The sequence below is a fragment of the Xiphophorus hellerii genome, chromosome 6, assembly GCF_003331165.1.
Source record: "Xiphophorus hellerii strain 12219 chromosome 6, Xiphophorus_hellerii-4.1, whole genome shotgun sequence".
NCBI classification, from domain to species: Eukaryota; Metazoa; Chordata; class Actinopteri; order Cyprinodontiformes; family Poeciliidae; genus Xiphophorus; species Xiphophorus hellerii.
Genome location: NC_045677.1, coordinates 21,184,706 through 21,201,452, shown reverse-complemented (window position 1 = coordinate 21,201,452; position 16,747 = coordinate 21,184,706). Strand labels below are relative to the sequence as shown.

Sequence of the window (16,747 nt, the reverse complement as noted above, 5' to 3'; positions counted from 1 at the left end):
AGAACTTCTCATACACGGGTGTGATGTAATGCTGGTGCCATCTGTTTATTTGATTTGCAAACATGAGACATTCAATAATCAATTATGTATTTTTAAAATAAGTGAGATGTCTGATTTGTGTAGCAAAAGTGCAGGAAATCTCATTTTATTGCAATTCAGTCTCTGCTCTTCAAATTCCTGTAGCAGAAAGAAAAACAGTCTCATATAAGAAAATAGCTATATAGATGACATCTTTTTTTATAGTACACTAATTCAAGCAACATCCTTACTGGAAACTGCATGAAAATAGATCTTTGGGGGATGAAAACAGTAAAAATAAATAAATTCTATCATGAAAATACATCTTTTTGTTTCAGTTGATGGATGTGTTGCGTTTAATTTCTGTTTGTACTAGCTATTCGTCTCCAGGTAAATTTTTGAGAGAGATTTGAGAGCCTCATGCTCTCATTCGACAGCATTAGGTCAACGCTCGACTTCGGGGCAGTTTTTCCCTGTGAAAACATCTCCACCTTCAGGCCGTGCTCCGTTTCCACCAGCTTGTTTCAGCAGCATCTACCAAAAAAACACCAAGAAATCAAAATTGTCAGAACAAACAGCTTAAATTGAGAGCTTAGCAGTGGCTCAGAAAGCTCAAAGATGTTCAAACATGGTTTTATTCACAGTCTGTGCTTTTTTCAAGGTTTTTCCAGTAACATCTTTCAGTGGCAAAACCATTCAGCCTTTTACTGAAAGGGAGACACTGTGTGTCCTTGTGAGTCATGTCGGCTTGCTGTGACTCAGGTTTTTGTCAAAACTGTCAAAGGTTTGTGCATTTGCTCTTTCTGATTTTATGAAAGCTGCTGCAAGTTTTGCACCTTTTGCAAGGTGATGAACTTCACAGCTTATCATTTGCAAGTAAAATTAACTTTCTGGTCATGACTGATGCACAAAAGATTTTTATCTTCTCACTATAGGCTGCAAACAGCATGAAATACGTAAGAACATCTTCAAGACCGATTGCAAAAGGCAGAAGTTTTACTCAGTGTAATATGAAAGATTATTTTAATCTGACAACATATAGCACATTTAGATTCCTGACAGCATAAATGTTTAAAACATTGTAAAGCAATCCATGTTATCATTTCAAAAAGTTCATTTGCATTAAATTAGAATTATTTTTAAGTGTTTTGCAAAATAATTCATAACCCTTGAACTTGACCAGACCTTATCATGTTAAAACCAGAAATTTAAATATAATTTGCTTAAATTTGATGGCAGCTTTAAGTGTTTTTCAGAGAGCAGAATCGACTTTTTATTGAAAAAATTTAAACAATTGCTTGACTAGAGACCAACATTAAACTTTGTGAGGAGACTGTAAGATTCATTGATCTGAGCTATCCCTAATTAAATAGTTCAGATCAGTATATTTGAATGGCCTAGTCAAAGTCCAAACATAAATAAAGATCCTTAAATAAGACATAAACAGTGAGATTCACAGAGACCCTCCATCCAATGTGACTGAGGTAGAGTCGGTTTGCAAAAAAAAAAAAAAAAATTAAGTTTCTAGTTGAAATTTCAACTAGAAATTAGAAATTTAATGTGGGTAGATATTACATCTACACAAATGCAGATGTAATGTCAACAAAAGACTGATTCTGTAAAAAATTAAATTAGAAAAGCTAAATGCAATTAAAAAACAGCATATTTTTTTTAAATATTTGAAAATCATGAGTCAATTTTCTTCTGTTTCTCAGTGACATACCACTGTGTGTTATCATTATAAAATACCAATAAAATAAAACAAAGTTTGTGGTTTAAACATCTGAAAATGTTCAGGGGGTGTGAATATTTTTACAAAGCACTGTAAAAACCAAACAATAAAAAAAATGTTTTGACAATTTAAAAAACAAGATTGCCACACTCATTTAATGTTAACAAAACTAAATTTATTCATTTTAATTACCATTCTATTTATAAATTATGCCTTTATCCAAGAATTTATTGTGATATTAGCAAATAAGTTTTCAAATTTTGTTTTATTTTTGCTGGTAACTCATGTCTGAGAGTGGACCTGAAGAGTTTAAATCCGATTATTGTGATTTTAATAGCCGTCACCAGATAGGTAAACTGAGGGAAATAACACCAATTCCTATTACCACGACAAAAAAGTATAATTTCAAAGTACAAATAACATCTAATATGTAAGATAACATACAAATCTTAAATTATTTAAGACATTTTTGCAAATTAGGGTTACAGTGCGCATCATTTTTAATTAATTAATTAATGTTTCTTTGATGCCCACTCGGAGGCCGGCGATCACACAAAAGGACTCTAATGGGAATTCTTTATTTAACAATAAAGAAAAGGGGACCAAGAGACAACTTGCTGTGCAGGGCTCGGTTGCTTAGCAATGTCTTGCACTAGTCGCTTTAACATTGAACCTGCTTTGGGTGATTAATTTAGATGATTCATCCTTGCAAAGCAACAACAGCAGGGAGGGTTTAGAGAAGCTTTGGTGACGAAAGGAGAGCAACAAACAGAGGAGCTTGTGTTATTTAAATATATAAAACTCAAGAAAAGCTGAAAGATTGCAAAGCTCCAGCTTGAGTCTGTAACCTTGAACGAATAAAACCCAGAGCTCCAGGTTTTATGTTTATTACGACCTCTCAGACGTACGAAGAGTTTGACTTACTCTGCTCTGTCACATGGCTGAAGGAGTTTAGTGATTAAAACCAGACTCCTGCAGTTTGCAGAAGCCAGAAAAATAGATTGCAGTTACAGATATTCTTCACAAGAGGGAAGTACAGAAGCATGCACCTCAGTCTGTGCAGCATTAGTACAGGTAGACCCACATGAGGAGGACTGAAATTCAAGTATAAGTCAAGTTTTCACCTTTGGTAGGAAAACACGCTGCTACTACATTCACATTCAGTAAAACCGAATGTGAAAGTGACAGAAAAAGAAACTAAATTCCCCGTCTTTTACCCAGTTCTGAGTCACAGCAGTAAATATGTCAATGCTTCCTTTTGTGTCATGAGAGGAGTGTGAAGCAAGTTTGGGGTTTTCCTTTGTAAAAAGAAAAAAACCAACAACAACTCCTGTTGAATCTTATTTTCCTGAAAGTGGTGACTGCTAAAAAAAGATCTCTGCTCTGTCAATGTTTCTGTCTTCGTGACCAACAGATTCAAACTAATTAGCTTAAAACATAGGAAACACAAGGCCAACCTGTTTGCACTTTTTACTTGAATACTTGTACAACTTGAACATTTTCACTTAATATCCCATTAGAACAACAAACCTCCATGTAGTTTTATGTGACAGACCATTAAAAAGTGGTGGATAATGCAGGGTTTTATTTTATTTTTCTGTATTTTAAAATTCTAAAAATGTTGCCCATTTGTATTGAATTCCTTTAAAGTAGTCTGTGTAAATAAAGTCAAGTGCAAACATTTTTCTCAGAGGTAGCGCTAGACTTGTGTATTTGTTTTGGTTGTATTTACCCATAATTCCCTGTGCTATAGTTTGTTTCTGCTTTGGGAGCGGCCTTTAGTCCGTTTGGCATACAGATATGCATTCAAACCACTCCAAAGTTCACTTTAATTAAAGCAAGACGTAGGTTTTTAGGAAGACCAGAGTTCACCTTTTTGGTTTAGAGTTCGACTGCGCATTCACACCTCCCCAAATGAACAGGACTTTCTAGATAAACAAACTAGAGTTCGATTAAGTGGGCTAAACAGGCTTGATGTGAATCCAACCCCAAGTTTCATTTTGGTTCATTATCTTGAACCATCGCACTCTGGCTGCTCGTTCAGACTGGAAGGATTCTTTCTTCTAGTTGAAAATGGATATGCAGACACACCAGAGTCTTATGACTACAAGCTATTTGAGGTGAGTTTGAGCTAATGGCATGTAAGAGCTCAAAGTGAGTTATTTTATAAAACAATATCCCACGGATTGAAGTGTCTCAAGAATGCATCTGGGTGAGACTGGGGCAAATATTTACCCTAACCCTAAACCCAGACATACAACCAACAGTGGACTGGTTTAGATCACAGGTGTCAAACTCAAGGCTCGCAGGCTAAATCTGGCCCGCTCCAGCTATTTATGTGGTGAGTGGCCCTTTTACATGTGGCCCTTTTACATATCCTGCCTAAGATAACAATTGTGTGGTTAAATATTTTATCACCTATCAGTTTTCATTTGAACATGACCAAATTACATCAATGTAAAAAGATGTTTACATTTTGAGAAATATTTATATACAGCAGAGAAATTTTAACGGTTTGTTAAAAGATAATTTTATCAACTGATCCTCTGAGGGCATATTCAGGATGTTGATGCCATCCAAAAGGAAAATAAAGTTGCCACCCTGATTTATATCACAGAATATTCATCTGTTAGAATGGCCTAGTCAAAGTCCAGATCTAAATACATAGAAGGAATTCAAATGTAACATGTAAAGACACTTTCCAACTGAATCTGAGCTATTTTGTAATGAAGAGTAAGCAAGAAGTTCGACAAAGCATTGACACGTAGCCGGATATCTGGGAAAACAAATATATCTTCATGCATTTTGACCTCAAATTAATAGAATTAAAGAAGATAATTGATAAAAACTCCGGTCAAAGTGGAGATTTAAAAATACTCCATATTTGTGTTTCCGTGTGTATATGGGAAAATTGAGATTTCGGGTCTAATGCATTCAAGCCTTCAACAAATAAAGCACCAATATATCCAGACACTTAATTTAACATGATTCCTAATCGACACCGTCTTGTGTTTTAATAGTTTTATATTCTAATATGCTATTTAAAAGTAGTTCAACCTAAATATCCATCCACACAAATGAACTATTTGGTGCCATGTTTAAGTCCTAACAGGAAGTTGTGTTTGTTTTGAAGCAATCTGATTGGCTGACATAGATTTTAGATTTGCTCTACACTGCCCCCTACGGGTTTGGCATGTTTAAAACAACGATCAGTGGTGGATTTGTTGTCGTTCATGTGGATGAAAACTTCCTGTGTGAGCAGTATTATTTTTTTAAACGATGTGGCAGTGATATTTGTTTTTATAAAGACCTGGCTACATGTGCACAGCACACTTTTCAGATGTAAATTTGTTAAAATCATCTATCTTTTCAATAAATGTCACAATAATGTGCGATTGTGAGCAGAACTCTACTACAAATTTCAAATGAAATACTTTGAAGTTTGGGATTGTAATTTGGAAAAATGTGAAAAAGTCAAACAGGTGTGAATACTTTTTCAATTTGCTGCAATAAAGTGAGAAAGTCTTAAAATAGGAGTTTTGCCTTCCTGAGAGAAAATCATCCAACTCTGCTGTCTGATTATAACCACATGTGTAACATAACTCAGAAATAAATTCCCTGTTGCGCTCGCCAGGCCAGACGCATTTTGCAGTGTGGTGAGGACCGGGAAATCATGTGATATCAACAAAAGCAGACATATTACGCCCTCTCCTTCCTCTGCCGCCCACACACAGAGACACACACACACATTTAAACACACATGTTTTCCTTTTTCCTTTTTTTGTCAAAGAGATGGAACGCTGCTATTCATTTACTGACTTTGAACCCTGCCCTGCCAGTAAACAGAGGAAACGTCATCAGCTGCAGGCACAGACAGAAACATCAACACTGTAAAAGACAAGAAAGGGAGAAAAGGAAGACTTACTGTGAATTGTTCCCCTGCCTTGTCCCTTTCTGAGCTCTGCTCTCCATGGCTGGGCCTCCTGTGCCAGTGGGGGTCTTCCACCAACCACCCACCCCCCGCCTCCTTTACACCATGCTGGTGCTCTGGCGTCCTCTAGAAGGGTAGGCAGGGGTCCTAATGGGCTTCAGTGGCGGGTATGGGCCCTTCCCACACCGGCCATTTTGAGGGTAAGGTGGCGGCTTTTGAGTTCTTGCACTGGAAGTGCTGTTGCCTATGATGACTGTCGGGTCAAGGGTGTGTGGGTAAGGTTCGGGACAAATTGGGCCATTGTGGTTTGAATCTCCTGCGAGTTTCAGGTGAGGCAGGTGGCCGTTTGCGCTCGGCTTTTTGTGACTGACACCTTTCTGGAGACTGGGTGGGGTGAAGTGGCTCGTTTTGACGACGGATGCCATGTGGACGGGAGAGACGGAGTTGGTTCTGAATACGACGTGGTCTTCGACAGCGCAGTGCGACGATACCCGGACCAGCAGCTAGGCTTGCGAGCGGGTAGAGGGGATAACCTGAAGTCCCCTGAAGACGCTGAATCGTGAAGGTTATTTGATGACTCCAGAGTGATGCACGGCTCCTCTTCGCTGAGGTCGATATTTGCTGTGAGGCGATCAATCTGCTCAACCACCTTGAATGATAATAGAGGAGGCGGTTATTACCAAACTGCAGAGCAATTTAAAATACCACTGAATTTCTGAGTCACAGTTTTTACAAAGGTTCTCTACATGTTCTTAAAAGTGACCCATTATGATTCCTTGAACAAGTTATGATAGCTCTACAGGCTGAACAAAACCCATTCATTACATTTTTGCACAAAATCGCTCCTAAATAATGAGATTTCAGTCTGATCAGTTCTGCCTATTTTGAGCTCCTTTGAGTTTGTCACTTTAAATCCAAATAAGCTGCTGCTGGCCACGCCCCCCCCCCCCAACTCAATGTTTAACTCATAATTGAAAATGGCTGCAAATATATGCGCAATTCTACAGCCATACATCTTTGAAAAGCAGAAGTGGAGACTTCTGAACAACCAACAAGAATACAGCAAGTAGCTTCTGGATGGTAAGTCAAGTAAGTTTCCAGCAGCCATTGTACAGCGGTAAAACCAGCTGACCAAACGTGCTAGAATTCAGCTTGGGTTGCTGGGTAACAGGCTGGAATTTGCTGGGGTTGCTAGGTAACAGCGCAGTGCCCGTTGATTGTGCTTAACAATCAAAAGGTTTTTGAAACAGTTCATTTTCCAGACACCTATAAACATTAAGTTATTGCCAAACAAAAAACTGCTGGGTGTCTTTTTTTAATTATTTTTTTAATGTGTTTGGATTGTTTTAAGAATCAGTAGAAACTCAAATGGAAATAAAAAAAATTTGAAAAAAGTTAATTTTGTTTAATAAGTCTAGTTTAACAGCTTTTGGTTAATAAATACAACTCTTTAGAAAAGTATTTGTTCTTTGTAAACTCTTACCTACAAATCTATTTTAATTTAAGTGATAGCCCAACAGAAAGTAGTACATAAATATAAAAAAATATATTTTTTAAATACTTTTAATCCCCACACTGACCTAATGCTTTCTAGAAGTTTCTCTGGTTGTTGCATCTAAAAACTGAAGTACTTGTCCACACTGCAGTTTTACCAAATATTTTGGTCTAATTTCTACTGCAAATATCTTAGTACACTTGAGATAAGACTAAACCAGCTTACAATTAACTTTTTAGAAAGATATACAATCTTGTTTTAAGTAAGTAATTTCTTAATATTGATGAAAAGCTATTATTTCCACTTGCCCATTAGTTCACTTAAAGAAAAAATGTCATAAGTATAATTATCCACCGGTGGAACTATTACTTTTTAAAATCAATATTAAAAAATACTTACTTACTGAAAAGTTACTTGTAAGTTAGTTTTGTCTTATTTCAAGTGTAATAAGATATAAATATATCTTGCTACAGCTTCTCAATTGGGTTTGGGTCTGGACTTAGGCTATGCCGCTCTAGCATGACTATTCTTTGATCCAAGCTATTCTACTCTACCTCTGTCTGTATCTTCATCGTTATTGTCTTTATTAAGATTAATCACCACCCCAGTCTGACGTTTTCTTGCTGCCTTTAATAGTTTTTTCTTTCTGGGACAGTCGTGTATTTGGGCCCCATCCACTTGATTGGAGTCAATCTTGCCACACAGCACGAAGCTGCCAAAATCATGATTCACAGTTTTAGCTGTTTGCCATATATAATGTGGGTAGCCCAGAAAATTATGGTTTATTCTCATCCAATCAGAGCACCTTATTATTAACTCTGATTAATGCTCGTCAATTACTCTGTTTGAAAGGACGGCCGTGTCAGGTCTGAAATGTTCAAAGTTTAGTTTTTCTAACATGATACTGCTTTAAACACAAACCTGAACTCCTTTCTCTAGTTATGTGACATTTGAATGCATCTGGTTAAACTAGAGAATGGGACTGAAAACAAATGCTTTCCACCTTTTCCTTTGCAAACATTATTAAAAACTTTATTCTTCCATTTTACAAATATGCATTGCTTTGTTTTGGTCTATTTTTAGAAAAATCCCAATGAAATACACAGAATTTCATTTAATTCAAAATATATTGTCAGCTTGTGATTAAATACATAATCATATGCCATTATTAACATTCTCCTTTCTGAAGTTTCATTCTGGATTTTGCTCAAAATGATCAGATTTATACAATTTAAATTATAGACTCGTTCGTGTTTATCTACAGATTTTTTAAAGACACTTACGGTACAAAAACAAGATGCATTTAGAAGGGATGTCTTGGATTGTTTTTGAAGCAGGGATCTGTGAGGTAGGTGTGAAATATTGCTTTAATCGGCCTTAAAGCAATTGTACTTGTCATTCTTTCATATGATATGCTCAGGGCTACACAAACAGCTTTTTTTTATTAAAGTAAATGTTTCTGCTCTAAACTGGGATGCAACCAGTTTCTGTACAACTAACAGATGATTCCTGTTTTGAGAGATAATGTTTAACAACAACCAACCTGCTAAATTGCTAAAGCTAAAGGAAAGTGTCATGTTCTTAGACTGCTATGTGACATGTTCTGCTAAGTGCGTTTTGTAACTTTGCACTACTAATTAGCAACAGAAAGATATATTATAGACTTATGGGAATTTATGGAAAGCTTCTTATCCATAGTATTGATATTAGTAGCCATTATGTTATCTGCTAATTCGTAGCACTCTGAATCAGAATTAACAATTTAAAAATCCAGAGTAAGGTTAGCAGCTCATCAGACATGATGTCCTTATGAAACAATTTACAGCTTAACCAAAACAACTAAAAAATATCCTCCTAAGAAAAAGAAAGAAATGCTTAATTTGGTCGTTTTAAACCTCTTTTTCATTTAATTGCTGTTCCTTTATATCTCTTTGTCGCAGGTTTAGTCATATTGATTATGACTTTCCTTGATACAAAAAGGACCTGTCTTCTAAAAATACACAAAACATGATTTCGAAATTGTTTTAGAAATTTCGTGCCAGTCACGAATCAATTTGTACCAGCAGAAACAATCTTTTGAGGTCATTTGCAATGATCTGCTTGATCATCGCAAGAAAACATTTATATAACTTCAATAAAAGTTGTCAACAGCAAGAGGTTGCTCAGTTATTTGAGTTTGATCACTGATCAAATTCTATATTTGCATTAGCTAGCATGCTGAAACTGCAATTAGAAAGATATGCGAATGAATTATGGATGAAAGTCTGCTTTTTATGTTTATTTGTCTCAATAATATGACAAATCAACTTAGTTTGCAATGGATTAATTAAACAGATGTGTGTGAAATAGAAGCATAGCAATAAACAAAATGGCAACATGTTGGCACACGAACTACCTGTGCTGACTCTGGTTGTACTCGTCACTCAATCCGAGGAGTAAATGTTTTCATCCGGCCCCTACGGTGTTGGGTTGTTTTTGTTTTTGCTTTTTTCGTGCATTTATCTTTGAAATATAAAAAATGGCTTTAGGAGGATTTAAGAGGGTTTGGATCTCTGCTTGATATAGGATACAGACTGACTACAGAGCACTGGCATCCCCTCTGGAGATTAAATGAAGCCGTGTCCTTGATTCATTCCACTCATTTCAGCATTTGCAGCTAAAATAAAGTGGCACCAAAATGCAGCAGGGAGACTTTTTCTCTCTGGAGTCTTCACATTAGCACTGTCACTTTCTACTCCTGTTCTGTCATTCTGTTAGCGTCTCTGTAACCACCAGTAGTTTCTGTGTTTATGTTACTTTGTTTATTCCCATGTCCATAGAAGAGCAAAGTTATTTTCTTCTTTGCTATCACTTCTTTTTACTATCTAGCAGTTGTTTTTGAAATAACACTGACCCCCCTGTTGAGAAAACGGGGCCAAACTGAGCAAATCTCCCCCACAACAAACAGCTAATGTAGTGTTTGCTTGAACAGGTTCCCCCAAAAAACTAAGCCCGGAGCTTGCGTGTTAGGGGAGTCATTCATCCAGCAGGCTCGTCGTCTTTTTGAGTTACAAAATGCTTAAAGTTGACAGGAAATTTGAAAATATCACTTTATAATTATGTGTTATTAAAAGATTGGAAGATTAATGCCTGAACACAAACTATAAAATCTTAAAAAATGCAAACATTTTTAAAAAATAAGCAGTGCTTAGCCTGGTGGGGGCACAAGAAAAGCCTGGTGGCCCGCCAGGTTTGTGATACACTGGGGTAAAGCAGATATAAATCTGTTGACTTAAGGATGTTTTCAATGCCTAAAATCACATTTATAAAGGATTATTTTCTTGCTTAAGGCTAACTTGCCATGAGCATTACTCTTGTGCGAAAAGGTTTTTCTATTTTTTCAAACTCTGACCACAGGGGTTTCTGTCTGCTGCAGGATAAAACAGTAAAGTGGCCAAAAATATAGTTTAATTTGGGGCCCCACTTAAAGTTACCATTATCAATACACCAATAATGTCTCTTTTTAATTGTCAATACTCAACTGTTTGAAAGTTGTGTATTTAACACTCTTTATTTCATGGTTAGCAAACAAAATTACTCTTTCTGTGCCAGTAAAATACTGATTTAGCCTGTTCTAAAGGGGCATCGGCCTTTGTTGGCCCCTGTCTAGAACCGCCCATGACTATGAAAATATGAGTTATTTGAATCACTGTCAGTTCTCCTAACATCTAAATAAGTTTAAAATCTTACAAGCCTACTATTAGCACATTTAAAATCAGCCTTAGTCTTAATAAGCACATCACACATAAATTTGTGTGGAGCCCCCTGCTGACCTGGGGGACCTGGCCAGCAATTTAGCTCGCTTTGCTTTCACTGCAAAAGCACAAAATCTTACCAAGTATTTTTTTTGGTCTAGTTTCTAGTGCAGATATCTTGTTGCAATTGAAATAATATAAAAATAACTTACATGTAGCTTTTCAGCAAGAAAGTAGGAGCTTATTTTACGTCAATAATTCCTTAATATGGATCAAATAAGTTCTATTAATAAGTGAAATAATCTCATGGCATTTTTCCCATGTCTTGTTCCACTGACAGATTATTTCACTAATAGCAAGCACTTTTTCATAGATATTAAGGAATTATTGACCAGACCAAAAAACTTGGCAGGATTTTTTGCTTTAGCACTGTTGGGTTGGCTCTGATTACTTCACATAAATTTGAGTTTTTTAGCTCATGTAAGAAGTTTTTTAAATTTATTTAACAGTATTATTAAAGTGTTATATAACGCCTAATAATATGCTGTTTTAAAGCCAAACCTGAAGATTGAGCACTTTTAAGCTTATATTAGCAATCGATAATTATTTCACCACTGCCAAATTGGAATATTTGTGTAAACATGAATATAAATTATGAACAACTGGCTTAAATAAAAAAAATTTTCAGCTATTTTGTGTCCATATGGCTCAGTTTTATTCATCGAGCAGCAACACCAGGCATTTGGCTCCAAATCAGTGCTCATTTACAGCCGCATGCACAATGAATGCTGCATGATTTAGTAAGAGTCTATGTCTCTGGGCTTTGTAATGTGTCGGCCGCAACGCTGCCGGTTACATTGGCGGTCTGCTAAAGGTCAGTGCAAATTGTTCTCAATCACGTCTTTAGTGAGAGACGATGACTGACTCACAAACAATGCAGTCAGCATGTTGACACACACACACGCACACCCCTGCTATGACGAGTGCACATGTACACACACATGACCTGTGTCAAAAAGCTAATTTTTTTCCAGGATCTGAACTTTGTGATAATCACTCTAAATGTCACTGTAGCCTAGGAGAGAATTGATAAAAGGCTGAAGCATCTGCCGATGAAGTCTTTCATGATTGGACACCTGAGGTACGCCCAGAGGATTAAACATCTTTAATTACAGACCTTCCTACCTCTTTCATCTCCACGTGAACTTGCTTCAGACCCCCCAACACTTCCTCCAGATCTGCTACGACTTGTCGGATTTGATCCCTCACCAAGTCCTGCCGCCCCCTTTGCCTCGTCACTTCTGATTCTTCACTGTGGAGATCATTGTTGGTTGTTGTTTTGGAGGTTTCCGAGCAGGTGATGTCAGATCCCCTATGTCTCCTTTGGCTCAAGTGCTTCTGAGGGACTTCAGTCGGAAAGAAGCCCTTATCAGACTCAGCGTAGCCGTTAAAGTGGTCCTCTGATCCACCCTTTGGCCTCCCCTGGTCCAGATAGCAATCTCTTTCCTCCTCTCCCTTAAAGACCACACGCCTTGGTCCACAGTGGCCATTTGTCAAGTGCGAATGACCCGACTGGGGATGGCGCAGCTCCAAATGATAGCCATTAGGAGCACACGCACAGCCTTCCTCCTCATCCACCGATATGTACTTGACAGTCCGCCTTCGTCTGTACCCTTGACCTTTGACCTGAAGATGAGGGAGAGGGTGGGGTATCCCAGAGTGGAAGGGGCGTGCTCTGTCACCGCCTGCCACACAGCCACACTGTTCTCTCACAAATGAGTAGTGTCTCACCCCAGGCTCCGTCGGGTCGCCCCACTGGGCAGGTTTCAACTCCCAGGGGCTAGGATTGACTCAAGTCGTCCGACTGACTCCAAGGGCCCGGCCCCGCAAACACAGGCCTCCTCTGTGGGCTGAAATGACCGCTTCTTTCAACTCTGTCCACCAGGAAATCTCTGCCTCCTCCATCTTTACCCCGAGGAGCCTGGTTGTCTCTCCAGCAGCCGTGTAGTGACGGGGTCCATTTGTCTGGCTTGCGGATGCCCGTGCAGCTGGTCATAGTAGATGCAGTGCCGGCAGGGGCAGGGGCTGTTACTGTTGCTGTAGTTCAGAAATCGGTGGTGTCCCGTCGTTTCGGAGCCTTCTGTGTACATGTCCGAAGTGGGCAGTAGACTTGAGAAGAAAACGCCTTAAAAAACGACTGCTTTCCTTTCCATACGAGCTCACTCCAGCCCAGTCATTTGCTTGCTGTTTTTCTCATCTACGTCTTCCCACAAGAAAACTTTTGTCTTTCTTTTTTTTCTTCAACTCTCAACCCAAGACTCCTTCCTCCCTCCCCTTCCTTCCTGTCTGTTGTTTCCCCTTTCTTTTCTCCTGTAACTGTTAATCTTTCATGCACACTTTCCTCAGACCTTCATTACTTTACGTACTTCCCCCCTCAAACTTTTTCTCGTTCCTTCTTCTTTGGTCACCCTGTAGCCCTCTCTCCAGGACGGGGCCCCTCTCCACCTCCCTCCCTCTGTCTCTCTTTCTACCTCTCCCGCCTCGTTGCTCTGTCTCATTTGGTGCTGCAGGCGTCCAGTCTCACTCTCTCTCTCTTTGGCAGAGTATTTCCCGTCTCCTCCCCTCCCCTCTCTGGCTCTTTTCTCCACCTCTTAGTGCCTCTCGCCTCTGGTATATTCTCTCACATAGTCGATAGTACCTGGATTATTTGAGAATCCCTTCTCTCCCCTCCACCTGAAATCCAGCCGCCGTGTGAGGCTCGTCTGGTGAAGGACTCCATGTGGTGTTTTGCTTTCTCAGAGGGTTCGTGGAAGCGTCTCAGCTCCGGTGCTGAGCTCATTAGCCCAACTAAAAGCCTTTGCACTCTGCAATTAAACGCTGCCTGGGATTCCTCAGCCAGAGACTGAGAGAAAAGTGGAGGGGAGGGGTTTGGAGAGGACTGCTCTGGGAGGTGGAGTTTCAAACATACACAGACGAGGGAGCAGACAGCAATCTGAGTCAAAAGAGACAGCAGTCAGGGACGACAATTTTTCATTATTCTCATCCTCAGATTTCTCCCACATATATATTTTTTGTTCTCTCCATTCAAAAAATTTTGTTCAACATAACAGCTGAAAAAATGTCAGTCTATAGACACGGTTCTATGCAAAGGTTTTCATTCGCTTCAGAATTTCTCAATTCACAACCACAGAATATTACTATTTTATTGACATGTTATGTGATAATGCCAACAGAAGCAGTGAACATGTGAACAGAACCACCTTTTGCACTCTGGAGTATGTCTCTAGGGGGCTTTACGCATTTAGGATGTTTTCACACCTGATCTTGTGGTGGTATGATTGGTCACCAAAATTGCAAAATTTGCTACATTTACAGCTGATGCAGTTCACGCCCTCGCCTGTGGTGGCTCTTCACCAAGAACTACTGAAGGAGAAAACACAAAAACCTCTGAAGAAGACATTAGCTCAACTTCCTTCTTCATGAATGTCAACAAAAATGGAGTGACATCAGCTTTTAGCAGGTAGTAGGATTTCTCTTTTGTCCTTAGGAAAAGACCATGATCCATTTCTCCCACTAGTGCCAGACACTTGCTTTAGTTTTGGTTGTATTTACCCAGAATGCCTAGAGCTATAGTTTGCTTCCTTCTTTTGGAGCATTTCCCATTCTGCTTTCATTTCATCCACATATTCATTCAAACCGTACCAGAGTTTGCTTCAACCGAACCAAGCCCTAGTTTAGTAGGTAATTTTTGACCGTTTTTCAAATTGAATTAGCTCCATTTTGATCAGATTGGATGAAGATTATCTGTGAACAGCTATTTTACAGATTTCTAATTGGACTCAGTTCTAGACTTGGGATTATTTCAAGGGTGCATTCACATTAGCAGTATTTAGTCCACGTTATTTGAACCCTAGTTCGTTTTCTTAGAAAGTACGATTCGTTTGAGGAATTTTGATTGCACAATCAACCTCTAATGAACACCAAAAAAAATTATCTCTGGTCCATCTAAAAACGTAGGTCTTGGTTAGGTTGAAGTGCGGTTCGAATGCACTGAATGGCAAGTGGACTGGAAAACGTTCCAAAAGCAGGAAGCGGACTAACCAAATAGGAACTAGTTGAAGAGAAACATCAGCATTGATTCTCTGCGGTTCCTTCTGAGTTACCATGAGCCTCTTGGCTTTTTGTTTTCTGCGTTTCTCTGTTTTCAATGTGCTGTTTTCTCACAAATGTCCACTTGAAACATTTCTTAGAAAAGCTATTTTTATACTAAGAATAAATCACACACACACGTGGACTACATCAACTACTTGGTGAGTTCTGAAGGTAAATGTTTGGGACTACATTTTATTTAGAGAAAAGGGGCCTTCCCCTTTACAACTATGCACAACAGCCCAATGATATGCACTGGAATTTGTGATGGTAACTTTTGCGAGGCACTGAATTAAGTCCAACTCTGACCACAGTTTTGTAGGAGAAAGCGGTGCCCAATCAGGACTTAAAGTCATTAGTTTTTCTTCTCTCAGTTCTATGTGTGTAACTAAACTTGATAAGAAGAAGAAAACAGGCGTGTCAGCGCAGGATGAGCTTAGCAATATCTCTCTCTGTTTCGCTTGTGTTGCAGATTTTCATCTGAGAAAGGCTTCTGCTTTGAAAGAAAATAACTGGAGCCTTGAAAACAATGGGTTGTAAAAAAAGAACTGCTGAGGATAACAGCAGAGGAAGATGAAGGGATCAGTCCATCCCAGCAGGAGGATGAGCAGTCCAACCACAGCTGCAAGGAAGTACTGTGGTTCGAGATGAAACGGGATTGAGATAACTTTATCTTATTATATAAATATATACAACAAGCTTTCCTGTGGAAGACGGAGGTATGCACATGTACATGCAGAGAACAGCATTAAAAGTTTAAAAAGCTCTTTGTGTTTGTTTTTAGGTACTTAGATGAATGTAGTATTCCTTTTTGATAGTGCTTTACAAAAGTATTTAGTCTCTTGAAGGGAAAACTACTGATTTTTTTGTTAGGCATATTTTGTGAAGTGGGAGGAAAATGGGGTTTTTTAGACTAGGTCACAAATAAAAATCCTTCAGTATAACCCAGTACAACCCAGAAACAATCTATTAGTAATAAATAGAGTCCATCTGTTTGTAATTTAATCTCAAAATCACCCTGTCTAAAGTTTCAAACATGTGTTATTGTCAATATTTGCTTCTGTAAAACACATTTCTCATTGTGTGTTTTCATAGATAAAAAAAGTAATTAACATCACGTGTTAGTGGTTCATCAGCAGCCTTAAAAACAGCCAATTCCAATACTTCCGTATCTTTTCCTCATTTTGCCAGTAACATCCGTGAATTGTTGATCACGTGACAAATTTCTCCATTGCAGTTTTGCAAAACAATTTTAATAAGACCAAAAAAACACACTTCATCTTTGAAATCTGTGTGTTTTCATTGAGCAAATTTATTTTCAAAATATTAAATTGCGCATTATATGGTTAATGGAAACGACAGCCAGAATGACAATGCAGAACATTTCTTATATTGAATAAAATAGCTTCTAAAATGAAATGAATGTAAGACATAATTCATCCAAGAGAGGCTACTCTTGGTAGTAGCCAAGTAGCGCTGAAGCTAAGCTAACTCAGAGCTAGCAGGCCTTAGCATGTCGGGGGAAGGTGTAACCGCGGTTGTGTGCAGACTAGTTGGTGTTTTCTCCCCTACTTTCCTCCTCCTCAGGGTGTGACTGCAAGGTGTGGTCCCAGCTGAACTCATCAGCAGCAATCAGGAGCATTTAGAGGGGCGGATTCCCGGAGGCGGACGCCGTTTGGTTTTCGCAC

General features: G+C 38.6%; 1 protein-coding gene across 1 annotated transcript; it reads right to left on the bottom strand.

Moving 5' to 3' along the window:
• Positions 1-21: 21 nt before the first annotated feature.
• Positions 22-12,966, bottom strand: LOC116721912 (uncharacterized). Its single transcript, XM_032565944.1, has 4 exons — positions 12,882-12,966; positions 12,096-12,760; positions 5,676-6,330; positions 22-552 (listed from the first exon to the last, which is right to left on the bottom strand). Exons 1-3 carry the CDS (start codon positions 12,964-12,966, stop codon positions 6,007-6,009), a joined length of 1,074 nt encoding a protein of 357 aa, XP_032421835.1. The 3' UTR covers positions 22-552; positions 5,676-6,006.
• Positions 12,967-16,747: the final 3,781 nt, after the last annotated feature.

Bases quoted from the DNA above. Each gene is read 5' to 3' on its own strand.
- LOC116721912 (XM_032565944.1), bottom strand. From the start codon at position 12,966: ATGACCAGCTGCACGGGCATCCGCAAGCCAGACAAATGGACCCCGTCA. The intron at 12,761-12,881 runs GTAAAGATGGAG...GGACGACTTGAG, and splicing joins AGACAACCAGGCTCCTCGGG to TCAATCCTAGCCCCTGGGAG. The intron at 6,331-12,095 runs GTAGGAAGGTCT...TTATCATTCAAG, and splicing joins TTCACGTGGAGATGAAAGAG to GTGGTTGAGCAGATTGATCG.